At 48.9% G+C, this 15,766-nt stretch overlaps 2 protein-coding genes across 2 annotated transcripts; one reads left to right on the top strand and one right to left on the bottom strand.

Moving 5' to 3' along the window:
* Positions 1-464: 464 nt before the first annotated feature.
* LOC134290795 (uncharacterized) lies at positions 465-6,908 on the bottom strand. The gene has a single exon (XM_062857996.1). It carries the CDS (start codon positions 6,906-6,908, stop codon positions 465-467), a length of 6,444 nt encoding a protein of 2,147 aa, XP_062713980.1.
* A 6,038-nt stretch (positions 6,909-12,946) lies between these two features.
* Positions 12,947-15,500, top strand: LOC115257666 (uncharacterized). The gene is made up of 2 exons (XM_029857505.2): positions 12,947-14,051; positions 14,358-15,500. Exons 1-2 carry the CDS (start codon positions 13,782-13,784, stop codon positions 15,225-15,227), a joined length of 1,140 nt encoding a protein of 379 aa, XP_029713365.2. The 5' UTR covers positions 12,947-13,781; the 3' UTR covers positions 15,228-15,500.
* The last annotated feature ends 266 nt before the right edge of the window (positions 15,501-15,766 follow it).

Genomic DNA, 15,766 nt, shown 5'->3' with positions numbered 1-15,766 from the left:
AAAGTGTTCGCATGTGGATTAATTTGTTCTTACTGTAGTCTAGCTACCACTCAACAGAAGTTCTTCAACACCAGGTGGTGGTCCACTATTTGCGGTTGTTACTGTAAGATCCTAAACTGCTTAAATGGAGATTCAAATGGAACTTAATTGGCTACTATTGCTGACAAATCTCGCAGAATTCTAGCATGAATTAACTTTAAATTGATAGGATTAAGATTTAATTCAGTCGATATATGCCTTTCAATTGATGTGTCCGAATTCATTTGCTTTCCAAGCGACACTTTTATCAACCAGGCTGGGATAATATCATCAATTCTAGATAGGCGCAAACAATTCTAACTGTAGCAATCCAAACTCATAAAGATATTCCACTTAATTTCATAGGTGTTTATCACAAGCACAGTCATCACCGAGCGAACGTAATTTCATGTCTATTGTCATAGATGCATTGTGGTGTGTACTTCTCAACTTCGAACGATCCTCTCCGTAGGTGCTGGGTGTGGCAAATCAGCTATAGCTGGAGTGGGGCATATGGTGTTCGACGGGCGTTGATGTAGCGTACCCAACACTCCCCCCCGAATGCGGTCGTTCAGGGCTGCATTGGTTCTAACGCCTACGTCGAGCACGGCGAGCTTCACTGCGGGCCGCTCATAAATACCTTGGGAAGTCTGCACGGTGGCACTCCTCACTTGGTTATCTGGTCCTTGTTTGACGCCAATAACGCGGCCTTTCGGCCAGGTATTCCGTGGAAGTTTTGGGTCTACGATGACAACCAGATCGTTGACTCTAATCGGTTCCACATCTGTGAACCATTTCGTGCGTCGGGTAATATACGGCAAGTAATCTCGTAGCCATTGCCTCCAAAACTGGTTGGCCAGGCTCTGCGAAACTTTCCAAGAATTTTTCAACAATTCCGAACTGTCACTGAAAGGTACCCACGATCGCAATCCATTGCTAGAACCCAGTAAGAAATGGTTTGGGGTTAATACTGGCGACTGGTCGTCGTCCAACGGTAGATTGGTCATCGGGTGCGAATTGACCACATTCTCGACCTCCGTCAACATGTTTTCCAGGACTTCATGTGACATCGTCCTGCTCGGTTTTAGTTTAGCAAGGTTCTGCTTCACGATACGCACGAGGCGCTCCCATGCGCCGCCCATATGCGGCGAAGCCGGTGGGATGAATTTCCAGGACGTATGAGAAGTTGTAAACTCGGTTTCGAACCTCGCTCGGTCCAGGTTCTCCATAGCTTCCTCTAATTCTTTGCTGGCGCCTTGAAAATTTGTCCCGTGATCGCTGTAAATAACCGCCGGAACACCTCTCCTGGCCATGACGTTCCTGAGAGCCATTATACATGAATCGGTGGTCATAGAGTGAACTATTTGCAAGTGAACGGCTCGAGTGGTGAGGCAGGTGGCCAGAAGTACCCACCGCTTTTCTAAACGACGTCCCAGAATGATCACATAGGGGCCGAAGTAGTCCACTCCCATGTACGTGAAAGGACGAGCGTAAGCAGCTAATCGAGGTAAGGGTAAATCCCCCATGGCCGGCGGTTGTGGCCGAGCAGAGTCGTTCTTACACTGCTGGCAGTCTCGGCGGATCCTGTTATATGTAGCCTTCAGTTGGGGAATACTAAATTTTAGTCGCAGTTCGTTGATGGTGACATTATGGTTTTGGTGATGGTATCTCCTGTGATAATGAGACACAACTAGACAAGTGACGTGATGAGCCTTCGGAAGGATAATGGGGTTGACAGTCTCCTGATTGATAAACCGACACTCTCCGGTCCTACCACGTACGCGTAGTACATCATCTTTATCTAGGAACGGACAAAGGTTGTGTATTGAGCTGCTCTTTGGAATGGCAAGCTTGGAGTTTTCCGACATTCTTCTGTCTAACAAAACTGCTACTTCATCGGCGAAGACACTCCGTTGAGCAAGCCGATAGAAATAGTTTTCAGCTTCAGCCAACTCCGATGACGTCAAAGGCCCAAAGCTCCTCTCCTGTTTGGAAATCCTTGTATTTTTGACAATACGGAACACGTAGGCCATACGGCGTAGCAGTTCGGTCCATTTGGAGAATCTATGAGGATCGATGATTGCTTCAGATGACGCAATATGCACTAGCAGATGAGGACGTAATTCTTCTACAGTTGCTCCAGCAGTTTGATGCTGGATGGGCCATTCTGCTTCCGGTTTGCCCAAAAAATCCGGCCCGTTCAACCACCGGCTGGATCCGCTCATGTCTGGAACTCGTTTCCACTTGGTTCCTTCATCTGCGACGTTTTGTTTCGTTTGTATCCATTGCCATTCTCTAACATCAGATGTTTCCAATATTTCGCTTACACGAAACGCGACGAATTGGCTGTATCGCCGATGGTCAGATTGAAGCCAACTGATAACATCCGTTGAATCAGTCCAGAAGAAACGCCGGTTTACCTTGATAGTGAGAGATTGCTGTATGCTGTTCGCTAATCTTACTCCGATGACGCTGGCCTGAAGCTCTGAGCGTGGGATCGATAGGAACTTGATCGGTGCAACACGAGTTTTCGATCCCACTAACGCTGTTTCAATTGTCTGTCTCTCCTGAAATCGAAGATAAGCCACTGCTGCAAACCCCTTCTCGCTAGCGTCAACAAAAACGTGCAACTGTATTTCGTTTGAGCTTTCGATAGATGTAGTAGCCCTGAAGCATCGCGGTATTTTTACCTTCGCCACCTCTGGAAGAACGTTGAGCCACTCCATCCACATTCTGAAATGCTTTTCTTCGATTACCTCATCCCACCCGACAGAAGTACGCCAGATTTCTTGCAGTACTCCTTTCAGGTACATCAAAAAATGACCAATAAGCCCCAAGGGATCAAAGATCATCATCAAGGTTCGTAAAACTTCGCGTTTCGTGGGCCTTCGTTGTCCAGACATCAGTTCCGGGTCATACCGTGGTGAAATCTTAAAGAAGAAACAATCGGTGGTCGTATTCCACCACATTCCCAATACTTTTTCGGTTACCACACCATCTTCCAGGTTAAGGCTTTTCTCCTTCGTTTGTGGCTCTTCTAGCGCTTTCAAAACTTGCGGACAATTAGAGACCCAGTTTCTCATCTCGAAGCCGACTTCAGCATGGATCTTCTTGACGTTTCTTGCCAGGTCAATCGCTTCTTGTTCAGTTTCAGTACTCATAAGCATATCGTCAACGTAATGTTGGTCGACGATAGCATGGACCGCCGCAGGATGCTCCTTGGTGAACCGCTGAGCGTTGGTGTTTTTCACATATTGCGCAATGGTTGGGGCACATGACACTCCAAATGGCAACACCAACATCGTGTACACACTAGGGGTTTCGTCGTCTTCACTGTCTTTCCAGAAAAAACACAATCGAACATCCTGTTTCAATAGAATCTGCAGGTACATCTCCCGAATGTCCCCGCAAACAGCAATTCGGAATTGTCGAAACTGCACGAGAACGGTGAGGAGGGACGTCAAGAGGTCCGGACCCTTGAGTAACAGCGAGTTGAGAGAAACGCCATACTCAGCGGCAGCTGCGTCCCACACCAGTCTTACCTTCCCCGGTTTATTGGGATTCGTTACCGGAAAAACAGGCATATACCACTCCAAAGCCTTCCGTGTATTTAGTTCTGCGTCCGTTAACTTGCGCACGTATCCCTTATTCACATAATCAGTCATTTTCAATTGAATTGTTTCCGAAAACGTTTTATCGCGTTTCATTCGTCGATCCAAACACTGCCATCTTCTGAAAGCCATCCCTGTGCTGTTTGGAAAGCGAACATCATCGTACTTCCAGAGCAACCCCGATTCATACCGGTCTTCCTTCCGGTTAGTTTGCTTTTCCAGAATCGCCATTGCTCGCTCGTCCTCTGCAGACCGTAGGATCTTACTGGGCTTCGCGATCCCGAGGCTGTCCAAAGCGAAGTATTCCTTCATGGCAGTGTGAAGATCATCGTCCGAGACTCTGTTGCATTCGCATACCTCAATAGCATGCACGTTCACGTAGCTAATGTCTTGCTGTGTTCGCGAACAACTTCCATATACGATCCATCCTAACCGAGTCTTAACCGCTATTGGTTCACAGGACTTTCCTTCCCGTCCTTGCATTACATGTCCCAGTGTAGCATTGTCCAGGCCAATCAGGATGCGGGGACACACATTAGTGTATGATTCGATCGGTAATCCTTTCAAATGCTTGAAACGCTGCAGCAATTCGGTGAGCACTAAGGTCTGAGGTCGAAGTTGCAGATTTTGTATCGTGTGGACTTTGGTCATCCTGTATGGCTGATCCGATTTTCCGGTCGACGATATTCCCACATCAACTATTTGCGATTCAGCTTCCACTCTCTTGGTTCCTCCCGTCCACTTCAAGCACAACGATGTTCGAGGTCCTTTTACTCCAAGTTCCTGTGCTAAACTGTCCTCCAGTAGCGTTAGTTCCGAGCCATCGTCAATGAACGCGTATGTCTGAATAACTTTCGATGGCCCATGCAGCTGCACCGGAACAATACGGAATAAAACTTCACTGGTTTGAACCTGATGAACGTTGCAGCTTCCGATGGTACTCGGCGATGCTCGGTCTGATTGCACCTTTTCTGTATCCTGCAATTTATTATGCAGTAGCGGATGATGCAAAAACGTACAGCCGTTGACTTCGCAAGGTTTTTGTTGCCTACAGGATCCATTGTGCCTTCGTAAGCATTTACGGCACAGTTTTGCGTCGCGAACAACGGCCCACTTCGCATCCAGGCTCAACTCCCCAAAACGTTTGCATTTGACGATTGATGGACATCTACCTTTACACACGAAGCAATCCTGTACAGCTACTGAAGATGATCCTTGTATCGTGGGTTCGCTTCGCGTTTCTCCTGAGTGTTCAGTTTCAGCGTGAATATTCACAAATCCATCTTTCGTCCCACGGCCTCTGCTTCCGCCAACCGAAGTCTGCATTACTGCGCTAGCATCCTCAGCAATCGAATACAGCCATCCGCTGAAATCCAATAGATTGGGTGATGGGATATTTCTGGAATGCTTCGCCCAATCCAACTTCAGTCCAGGAGGTAGTCGATCTACCAGTTCAAATTTCAAAGAAGCGTTATACACGAAATCCTCGATTCCGCATGCTTCGATTGTGGCCACCAAATTTTCGACTGTTAGTGCGAAGTTTACCACTGTATCGAGCCGCTCTACTTGCGGTGACGGCAATGACCGGACTTTCCGGATTGCTGATTGCACGATGGCTTCCGGTCTCCCGTACAACATCTTCAAGGTGGAAATTACGCTGTTAACGTTAGAAGGATGTAGCAGTCGGCATCGCACTGCTTCAAGAGCTTTTCCCCTCAGGCATTTTCGGAGTCTAAGCATATTCTCCTCGTTAGAAAAACCGCACATCTGCGTAGAGGAGTTATACATGGAGAAAAATAACGGCCAATCCTCTGGATTTCCATAGAACTCCGGTAATTCTTTGGATACGGCTTGGCGAGCTGCCAACTGACTTCGGTTGAGTATGCAAACGTTGTCTTCCACGTCTCGAAGATTGGATTCCTGGTGTCTAGAGAAATGAGGTGCTGGATCCATTCGAGGCACTTGATAGCCCCCAGTGGCTGGCTGAAACTGTTCTATTGGGGCCGATGGATGACCTCGTCGCGTGTATTGAAGTACCGGAACTGGACCTGCATGCTGATTATCAAGGGGCTGACGAAACTGGACTGCTGTACCAGGTTGACGGTTCCGGTGAAGGAATTCTACGTTCGATGATGGATGACGGAACGTAGTTTGCGGTACTTGCGATGAAGGTTGGTAAAACATACTTTGCGATACGGGAATCGATTCTCGGAGTAAATTGTTGTTTCTAGTCCGCTCCACTCCGAGACTCTGCTGACGAGGCGTCGATCGCTGATTGGGATTGAATGGTAGCGTCGAACGTGGTTCGATGAGTCCTGCATACGCAGGTCGTTGATTCAGACCAGGTCGTTGCTCTTGTAGTTCGGATCCGTCTCCTTCGACCAAACCGGAATCCTCACCATATTTGCTGGTGTCTACCAGCCATCCTTGGACCTTGGACATTTCCATCGATCTTACATCCTCTTCGCTAACCACAGTTTCGCAGTCACCCTCCTCTTCGTCTAGTATTCGGTATTTTTCTTCCAAAAACCGTTGCTCCAACTGCTTCTGCTCCTCCAGCATCTGTAGCCGCAAGGCGACTTTTCGTTGATTGCTGCGATTGCTGCTTGCCTTACCGATAGACTTCCGCGAGTTCTCCAGCCTTAGGGGTGGGTCTACAGGAACTGTTTTCAGTAGATCAGTACTACGCTGCTCGATCTCGGGAATACCACACGCCGGACAGACCCAACTTCGATCCGCAATTCCTCCAGTTACTTCCACACATGAGGAATGATACCACAAATCACAATTATCGCACTGTACCATGCTACTCGTATCTCGTTCGTTACACATTTCACAGTGACTGAACCGTGTTATTCGAACGCGAAGATTAGGATTTCCGCGCGCGACGGGTTTTCTGTATATATCCGTATTTACAGACCGGACTGGATTATTCGTAACAGTATAACTAGCTCCTTCCTTACGCTTGGTCCCTAACTGTTGGCCCTTCGTACTATGATTATCATCATCTGTTACCTGGGGAGGAGGAGGGGAAGACACTCCTGTTACCACTGCTGCGTTGCCCTGTGCACTCGCCACCGACCGCGCCGGCTCATTCGCTCCGCGTCCTGCGTTGTTCACGATGGCCAGGTTGCTGAATTCGGTGACCACAGCGTCGTTGGATAAAGGAATCCCGTGGTCCTCGGGTGCGCTACGACTGGCGCCAGCTGAGAAGAGGCGATTTATTGCTCCTACGTTGGAGCTTAATCCGGATCCAGTCGGAGAGGCCTTTCTCGACATGCCTTACAGAATTTTGTAAGATGTTGGGCGGTAGGGTTTGGTTGATTTTGTAAGAATTTATTGGGTAATTACAAAATTCCTGAAGGAAAAAAGTTACATTACAAAGTGTTCGCATGTGGATTAATTTGTTCTTACTGTAGTCTAGCTACCACTCAACAGAAGTTCTTCAACACCAGGTGGTGGTCCACTATTTGCGGTTGTTACTGTAAGATCCTAAACTGCTTGTTAGAAACAAGAATTAGTAATAGACCCATAAATAGTAGTAGGCTATGAGAATTTGAATCCCATTATATATACCACCCCTGTACCTGAACTCTTTCTCTTTCTTCAATAAACCGTGTACTAGTTAACATCGTGTTTCTTATCAGGTTATGGGCACTCCACGTTACCATAGCAACCGCGAGTAAGTACGCGACCGACGGACGAAGAAAATTTTCTCACGCGAGTCACGTGGCGTCAGTAGCGTGGTTTCGGTTCGGAACGGAAAATTTGTCGTAAAAACGCGGAAATGGAGGACGATCGGACGCAGCGCGTGTACCTATTCGACGGGACGAATTTCTCGAACTGGAGTTTCCGCATGGAGTCGTACCTGGAAGAGTTGGGTTTGCTCCATTGCATCGAGAAAACTCTGGAGGAAGAAGATTTTTTCCCGGTGGTTCCTGAGGACACGGCAGCGGTAAAGAAGGAAAAGGAGGACAAGCGGGCCAGGCGGAAGCAAGAAGACGCCAAATGCAAGTCGATCCTGATCCACAAGATTGCGGATTCCCAGTTGGAATATATCCGAGGAAAGACGTCCTCGAGAGCGATTTGGACCACGTTGCAGCACACGTTTGAGCGGAAAGGAGTTTCGGGCGTGTTCTACCTACTCAAACAGCTCGCCGGAATGAAGTACGACGAACGACGACCGATGGAAGAGCACATTCTGGCCTTCGAAAAGACGATCCGAGAACTCGAATCGGCGGAAATCAAATTCGACAAGCCGGTGGTGGTGTTCTTCCTGCTCCAGTCAATGCCAAAATCGTACGACCAGCTGATCACGGTACTGGAGACGCTACCGGTCGAGCAGTGCTCGATGGAATTCGTCAAGTCGAGGCTGCTCAGCGAGGACGCGAAGCGACAGCACAACGGGGACAGACCGGAAACGAGCACGGCGTTTGCTGGAAGATGTGGTAAGTTCGTCTTCAAGTGCCACTCTTGCGGAAAACCCGGACACAAGAGAGCAAACTGTCCAGAAAATGCGAAGAACGAACGTCCTGTAGCAAAACCGGAAAAGCAGAAGAAGAAAAGCAAAGCGCACGTGGCGGAATCTGGTAGCGATGTGGCCTTCATGACGGTGGACGGCGAACCAGCCGGAGGCGAATTCCGTTGGATTTTGGATAGCGGCGCATCGGAGCACATGGTAAGCGACAAAAATTATTTGCAAAATGTGCGCACGTTGGATTCCCCCATCGTCATCAACGTCGCCAAGTCGGGAGTGTCGCTGACCAGTCGTGTGGCCGGCGAAGTAAAAATGACATCCAACGTGGAAGGTGGGCAGCTGACTTGCACGGTGTACAACGTGCTTTACGTACCAGGATTATACGCCAATTTGTTCTCCGTGAAGCGAGTCACAGAGCGGGGAATGGAAGTTACGTTCGGCAAGGATGGTGCACGAATCACACGTGGCTCTGAAGTAGTGTGCACTGCGAGTCGGAAGGGCCGGCTGTACGAATTGGATGTGGATGTACCGAAGATCGAATCCGCCATGGCAGCTGATCAAGGAAGCAAGCTGACGTTATGGCACCGCAGGTACGGCCACATTGGAAACGCTGGATTGGTGAAGCTCATCCGAACTGGCATGGTCGAAGGCATCGATGTTGGCAGTGGAAGTTTGAAACCGGATGGAGGTGTATGTGAGCCATGCATGATGGGGAAGCAAACGAGGCAACCGTTCGACGAAGCAGTTCAGCCCCGTTCATCGCGCCCATTGGAATTGATCCACACGGATGTCTGCGGTCCGTTCACACCAGCCTCTTGGGACGGTCAGAAGGTGTTCGTCAGTTTCATCGACGACTTCACGCACTTCACGGCGGTGTATGTGCTGAAATCCAAGGGGGATGTGCTCGACGCTTTCCGGAAATATGCAGCGATGGCCACCGTACATTTTGGAACTCGAATCGCCAGGTTGAGGAGCGACAACGGTGGTGAGTACATTAATGCCAATTTTGTACAATTTTGTGAGGAAGCAGGAATCGTCATGGAGCCAACTGTGCCATATACGCCGCAACAGAACGGCGTCGCAGAACGGATGAACAGGACCATTATGGAACGAGCGCGGTCGATGCTAGACGATGCGGGCTTCAAGCGGTCGATGTGGAACGAGGCGGTTCTGACCGCGGTACATTTGATCAACCGGAGCCCTACTACTGCCTTGGCCGAAAATAGAACCCCGTACGAGATGTGGTTTGGGCACAAGCCAAATGTGTCCAGACTGCGAGTCTTTGGAAGCAAGGCATTCTGTCACGTTCCCAAGGAGAAGCGGACGAAGCTCGATGCGAAGAGTCAAGTTTGCTACCTCGTCGGATACGGTGTCAACGGATATCGTGTATGGGATCCTGTACGGCGGAAGATCACCATCGCTCGGGACGTAGTCGTTGAAGAGTCGGAATCGAAGCGTCGGGTGGAAGTGCACACTAACGACCACCTGGTGTCCGACCGTCTAGAACCGTTGGAAGAACGGCCAAATCTGCGACGTGAAGCGAATCCTGAACCAAATTCCGAACCGGCGATCGAAGAAACGGAAGATGGAGCTGCTGGTGGTTACGATTCATCAGCTGACGAGTTTGGAAGCGCCGAGGATGACGAAGTTCCAGTTCGGCGAAGCGATCGGCTTCGCAGGCCACCTGCTCGTTTTTCCGACTTCGACGTCTGCATGGCGTTTGCGTTGAATGCAGAGAACTACGTGGAAGCATTGCCGGACGACATCAATGAACTCCGGAAGCGTGATGATTGGCCGGAATGGAAGCGTGCGATCGACGACGAAATGCATGCGCTCGAGAAGAATCGTACCTGGGATCTCGTGGACCTACCAACTGGTGTTCGACCGGTTCCCTGCAAGTGGGTATTTAAAATTAAATACGGTGATGACGGTTCAATCGACAGGTACAAAGCTCGGCTCGTGGCCAAAGGGTGTTCCCAACGACAAGGCTACGACTACCAGGAAACGTATGCTCCCGTGGTCCGGATGACAACCGTCAGGACCCTGCTGGCGGTGGCGGTGCAGAAGAACCTCCATTTGCACCAGATGGATGTGCGGACGGCGTTCCTCAACGGAAACTTGACGGAAACCGTCTACATGCGGCAGCCACCAGGATTTGAGAGGGGGAACAAGGTGTGCAGGCTGAACAAATCCTTGTACGGCCTGAAACAGGCACCTCGTAGTTGGAATGAGCGTTTCAACAGTTTCATCCTGAAGCTCGGGTTCCAACGCTCACAGTACGACAGCTGCCTGTACACGAGGAAGGCGAACGGCGTGTGGACGTACCTAGTCCTATACGTCGATGACATCGTTTTGGCATCAAGTTCCCTGGAAGAGATTGAACGGATTAAACGTAAAATGAAGAGCGAGTTTGAGATGGACGATATGCAGGAGCTGAAAAACTTCCTGGGCATGCGGATTCAGTACAACATGGAAGAAGGTACGTTGCGATTGAATCAAACTAAATACATTTCTGCTCTGTTAAAGCGTTTCGGGATGGACAATTGCAAGCCGGCGATGACTCCATTGGACGCCAACCAAAAACTGACGAGGAAGAAGGATAACGAGGGAGCGACCCAGCATCCCTACCGAGAGCTAATAGGTTGTCTGACCTATCTGATGTTATCGACTCGTCCGGACATTAGCATCGCGGTGAACTTCCTGAGCCGCTTTCAGAGTGGCGCGACCGATGAGCACTGGAGCCACCTCAAACGCGTGTTGCGATACCTTCAAGGGACCAAGCATCTGTGCCTGGAATATCGACGCAACACTGATGCCGATCCACTCGTTGGATTTGCGGATGCGGACTGGGGCAGTGACATGGACGACCGTCGCTCCACCAGTGGTTACGTGTTCCAAGTCTATGGTAGCACAGTATCGTGGACTACACGGAAGCAAGCGACGATCTCGTTGTCGTCTACAGAAGCTGAGTACGTGTCCCTCAGCCAAGCATCGTGCGAAGCAATCTGGTTGCGGAATCTCCTCACCGAGTTTGGAGTGAATCTGGACGTTCCTTTGGTGATTCACGAGGACAACCAGTCCTGTATTCATATTGCCGAAGAACCCCGGGACCAGAAGCGGATGAAGCATTTGGACATTCGCTACAACTTCATCAGAGAGTGCATCCAGAATGACATCATCAAGCTTCAGTACATCCCGACTGAAGAACAATTGGCGGACGTCTTCACTAAGGGCCTACCTGGTCCAGCTTTCCTGAAGCATCGATCCACACTGGGTCTAAGAGGGGGTGTTAGAAACAAGAATTAGTAATAGACCCATAAATAGTAGTAGGCTATGAGAATTTGAATCCCATTATATATACCACCCCTGTACCTGAACTCTTTCTCTTTCTTCAATAAACCGTGTACTAGTTAACATCGTGTCATAAAGATATTCCACTCAATTTCATAGGTGTTTATCACAAGCACAGTCATCACCGAGCGAACGTAATTTCATGTCTATTGTCATAGATGCATTGTGGTGTGTACTTCTCAACTTCGAACGATCCTCTCCGTAGGTGCTGGGTGTGGCAAATCAGCTATAGCTGGAGTGGGGCATATGGTGTTCGACGGGCGTTGATGTAGCGTACCCAACATAACCAATAACTCCCGCAAAGCCGAGAAGCATGTGCGACTGTGTGTAATGATCATTCCATTCATCTAATACTAAGTACCGGTCAGGCTAAGGCCGGGGTGGCCTCTGCTAAACATAGTAGCCGCCTCCATTCCACTCAGTCCATGGCTGTTTGTCTCCAGTTCCGCACTCTGCGTAGGGTCCACAGATCGTCCTCCACTTGGTCGACCCACCTAGCTCGCTGCGCTCCACGTCTTCTTGTACCGGTCGGATGACTCTCGAGAACCATTTTAGTCGGGTTGCTATCCGACATCCTGATGACGTGACCCGCCCACCGTAGCCTCCCGATTTTCGCGGTATGGACGATGGTTGGTTCTCCCAGCAGCTGATGCAGCTCGTGGTTCATTCGCCTTCTCCAAGTCCCGTCTTCCATCTGCACTCCGCCGTAGATAGTACGCAACACCTTCCGTTCGAAAACTCCAAGGGTGCGTTGGTCCTCTGCACGTAGGGTCCCGGTCCATGTTTCGTGCCCATATAGGACGGGTCTTATCAGCGTTTTGTAGATAGTTAACTTCGTGTTACGGCGAACTTTTTTCGATCGTAGAGTTCTGCGGAGTCCTAGGCGGAGTCCAAAGTAAGCACGATTTCCTGCCACAATGCGCCTCTGAATCTCTCTGCTGGTGTCGTTGTCGGCGGTAGTAACGAAATGTCAAATTTTAGTAAAAATCAATTTTAATTCACCAATTGGAACAGACCCTAAGTGTTACGTCTGTTTCTCTGTGCTTTAACTGTACATACCCAGTAATGCTTGCTTTATACACAGTGTTTATGCATGCAATTCCTTTAGGAATTCTTAGGAGTTCTACCGAGATTCATTGATTCTTCTCGGGTTTCCTTTTGGGATTTCTCCCGAGATTCTTCAAAGGATATTTTCAAGGATTCTCTCCAGGATTTCTTTGTGGATTTCTTCCGGGATCGCATCATTGATTTCTCCGTGGATTAATTATAGTATTCGTTCAGGAGATTTATTTGGGAATTCCTCCAAGGATTTCATCGGGATTCTTTGAGTAATATTTCCAGCGATTCCTTCATTTCCATTGGGCATTACTGTTGAGATTCTTTCGGGGATTTGAGATGATTTCTCCTAAATTTCTACTGGATTTCTTCAGGAATTTCTCCAGGATTAGATGCTTAGAGTAACGGATATACACATGCAAAATGGTTTTGGCAGAGGAAATTCCTAGTTAATTACCATGGAAGTGCTCATTAGTAAGCTGAGAAGCTGACTTTGTGCCAGTTGTGACGTTACGCCAAGAAAAAGAACTTCCGCTTCCAAATCAACAAGAAAGAATCGTCATTTTAAATATATTACATGCATCCAGTGTTGAATTATTCCTTGGATGGTAAACAAAATGAGTCACTGAGCTGAAACACCGGCACCGGCTTATACAGGACGCATTATGCATACTAATGTAGGTTAGTCACTTTTGGGAAAGGTGTTCCAATCCAAGATTGTCCTGTGCGACGCCGTGGTTGTACTTCAATCACAAATCAAAGCAAAAGGTTTCTTGGTGCTTATTATAGGTGCCGAGGAAATTTGTATGCAGTTGCACATGGGATGGAAGATTGACAGACGAACGAGCAGAACGCGACCGCCAAACTCACTCAAATTGTCCAATCAATCGGTCACGTGTGCCCGCCGTCGCCACTGAGAATCACGCGTTATCACCGCATTGACTGGGGTAGCAAAGGCGACGCGCATTCCTATTGGCTATTAAAGGTTATTTGACCATTAGCGACAGTGAATTTTTGATTGGCGCTACGCGTTGATATGGTAATGATCGCGTTTCAACGCTTGTAAGCTACATGGTATAAGTCGGTTATGACAGGGGTTTCTACCTGCGTGCGTTATCCTGAATACTAACGCGGTCGATTCCTTGGAGATCATCACGCACAGCGGCGGTGCACATATTTGATGAATTGTTGAAGAACAAAGTGTATAAAAATGTCGGCACCACATGTGGTCCGGTGTCAGTCCGTCAAGAGCTGAGCAATAGATCAGAATGAAATTGTTTGTGCTGTGTTTGTTTTTGGGGGCTGTAGCTGCCGAAGCTCCGTTCGCCGGGTACGCTCCATCCGGTTGGCGTCCTCAGGGAGCTCAGTTCCGATTACCAACGGAATACGGAGCCCCTGTGGTTGAACAGAAGCAGGAAGTCGAGGTCACCAAAGAAAAGGTCGCTTTTGCGGCACAGGTCGTGGAAACGTCGGTTGAAACTACCACTGAACAGCTGTTGAGCAACGAATACCTTCCACCTGCCACCACCACCGAACAGGTAAGCTTTGTGTCCAAGTCTAGCTTTCGTGAAGAGTGAAGTCGTGAAAATTTTAGTTAGACACACACGCTTTGAGCAACTGCACAGATACGCCACGCGAAGCAAGCAAAATGACCCGATTTGTTGATTATTCTAGTGATAAGCGTATAACGGCCATCTTAAAATCAGTGGGCAAGTGATACATCTGATATTCAAGTTAGTTTTGCCGGAAAACCATGTTTTGACACTGTCTGTTAAGGACAGTTAATCAAGCTTAAGCTTGCTGTATGAAAATAATAATATAAAATTTAATATTCTCTCTTTCAGCCCGAACTTGACCCGATCCGTGTCCAAGGATTGCCTCAAAGCCAGTTCCGTGATTTTCAGAAGCAACCACAGCCCAGCTTCGCAGTAAATGGACAACTGCGTGTGTCGCCAAGCAGCAACTTCAAGTTCGGACGTCAGGAACAGGCCCAACCCGCTGCAGCCTATGGCGTACCAGAACAAGATGCCAACGACTCCGATGCCCAGGACTTGCCAGAGAACCAACAAATTCCACAGCAACTTCCCCTGTTCCCACAAAATGGCCGCCTTCGGGCAACCCAAAACCAGAACTTCCAATTCGGTCGTCAGGAGCAGGCCCAACCAGCTCAAGCGTACGGCGTTCCCGATCAAGATGACAACGACTCGAACAATCCCGAAGAACAATACCCAGACCCTAGACAAACATCGGGAGCCAATCAGGCACCTCAACAACCCATCTTCGCCTTCAACGGACAACTGCGCGCATTCCCCGCCAACCAGTTCAAGTTCGGTCGTCAGGAGCAAGCTCAACTAACTCAGACCTACGGAACACCCGGAGATAAGGATGCCGAAGAGTCCGGAAGCGAAGATCTACCAGAAGAGCCGGAACCCACCGACGCGCCCAGCTCCGACAGCGACGATTCGGTCAACCAGGGTCCAAACGGTGACGGTCGCACGGTCATTGCCGTAGCAAATTCATTCACCGGCCAGTACTACGTTCTCGGCCCGGACAACAACCTCCAGCGGGTCATGTACGCCACGTCCCAATCTGATGATGACCGCCGCAACATGGGCTTCACCGCGCAGCTTCGCTATTCGCAGGTGGAACCCATTCGAGGACCCGTCTATGCCTACAACGAGCAAGGTCAACTGGTCCGAATCTACAAGAAGTAGACGCATTCCGCATCCAATAATGAATAGGAAGAAACCTGACGACGCCGCTCAAGTGCACGGTCAACGATTGTACCCATGTGGAGAAGGTACCATAGGCAGGCATAGGTAGTTAGGTATTCAAATCATGACATCGCAATACGTTTCGCATCGCACTCGTTCGCATCAATTCACACCGCCCGACGTACACGTGAGGGAGATTTATTTATTTACCGTTCTTGTAAATTATGTTGGAAAAGTAATAAATTCGATGTTATGCTGTTGGCAGAAGTTCAAGGAAGTACGTGTTTCTTTAATTCGGACCCTGGAAGCTATAGACTAGAATAAGCTCTTCATGATTGGTCATCCTAAGTGGATTGATGGACTTGGTATTTGGGGTTACATTCGAGAGAAATCTCTTCGCTCATATCCAACGTATTAATTATTTAGAACATTCTTCCCAGGATTCCACTCGAATACTGTTGGGATTCCGCTCGAATCCTGTCAGGATTCTGCTCGAATCCTGCCGGGATTCTGCTCGAATCCTGCCGGGATTCTGCTCG

Source organism: Aedes albopictus, chromosome 3 (assembly GCF_035046485.1).
Source record: "Aedes albopictus strain Foshan chromosome 3, AalbF5, whole genome shotgun sequence".
Taxonomy (NCBI): Eukaryota; Metazoa; Arthropoda; class Insecta; order Diptera; family Culicidae; genus Aedes; species Aedes albopictus.
The sequence above is the reverse complement of the archived record's forward strand: the minus strand, read 5'-3'. Positions and strand labels throughout refer to the sequence as shown.

Coding starts and splice junctions, on each gene's coding strand:
- LOC134290795 (XM_062857996.1), bottom strand. CDS start 6,908: ATGTCGAGAAAGGCCTCTCCGACTGGATCCGGATTAAGCTCCAACGTA.
- LOC115257666 (XM_029857505.2), top strand. CDS start 13,782: ATGAAATTGTTTGTGCTGTGTTTGTTTTTGGGGGCTGTAGCTGCCGAA. Junction 14,052..14,357: donor CTGCCACCACCACCGAACAG/GTAAGCTTTGTG, acceptor TCTCTCTTTCAG/CCCGAACTTGACCCGATCCG.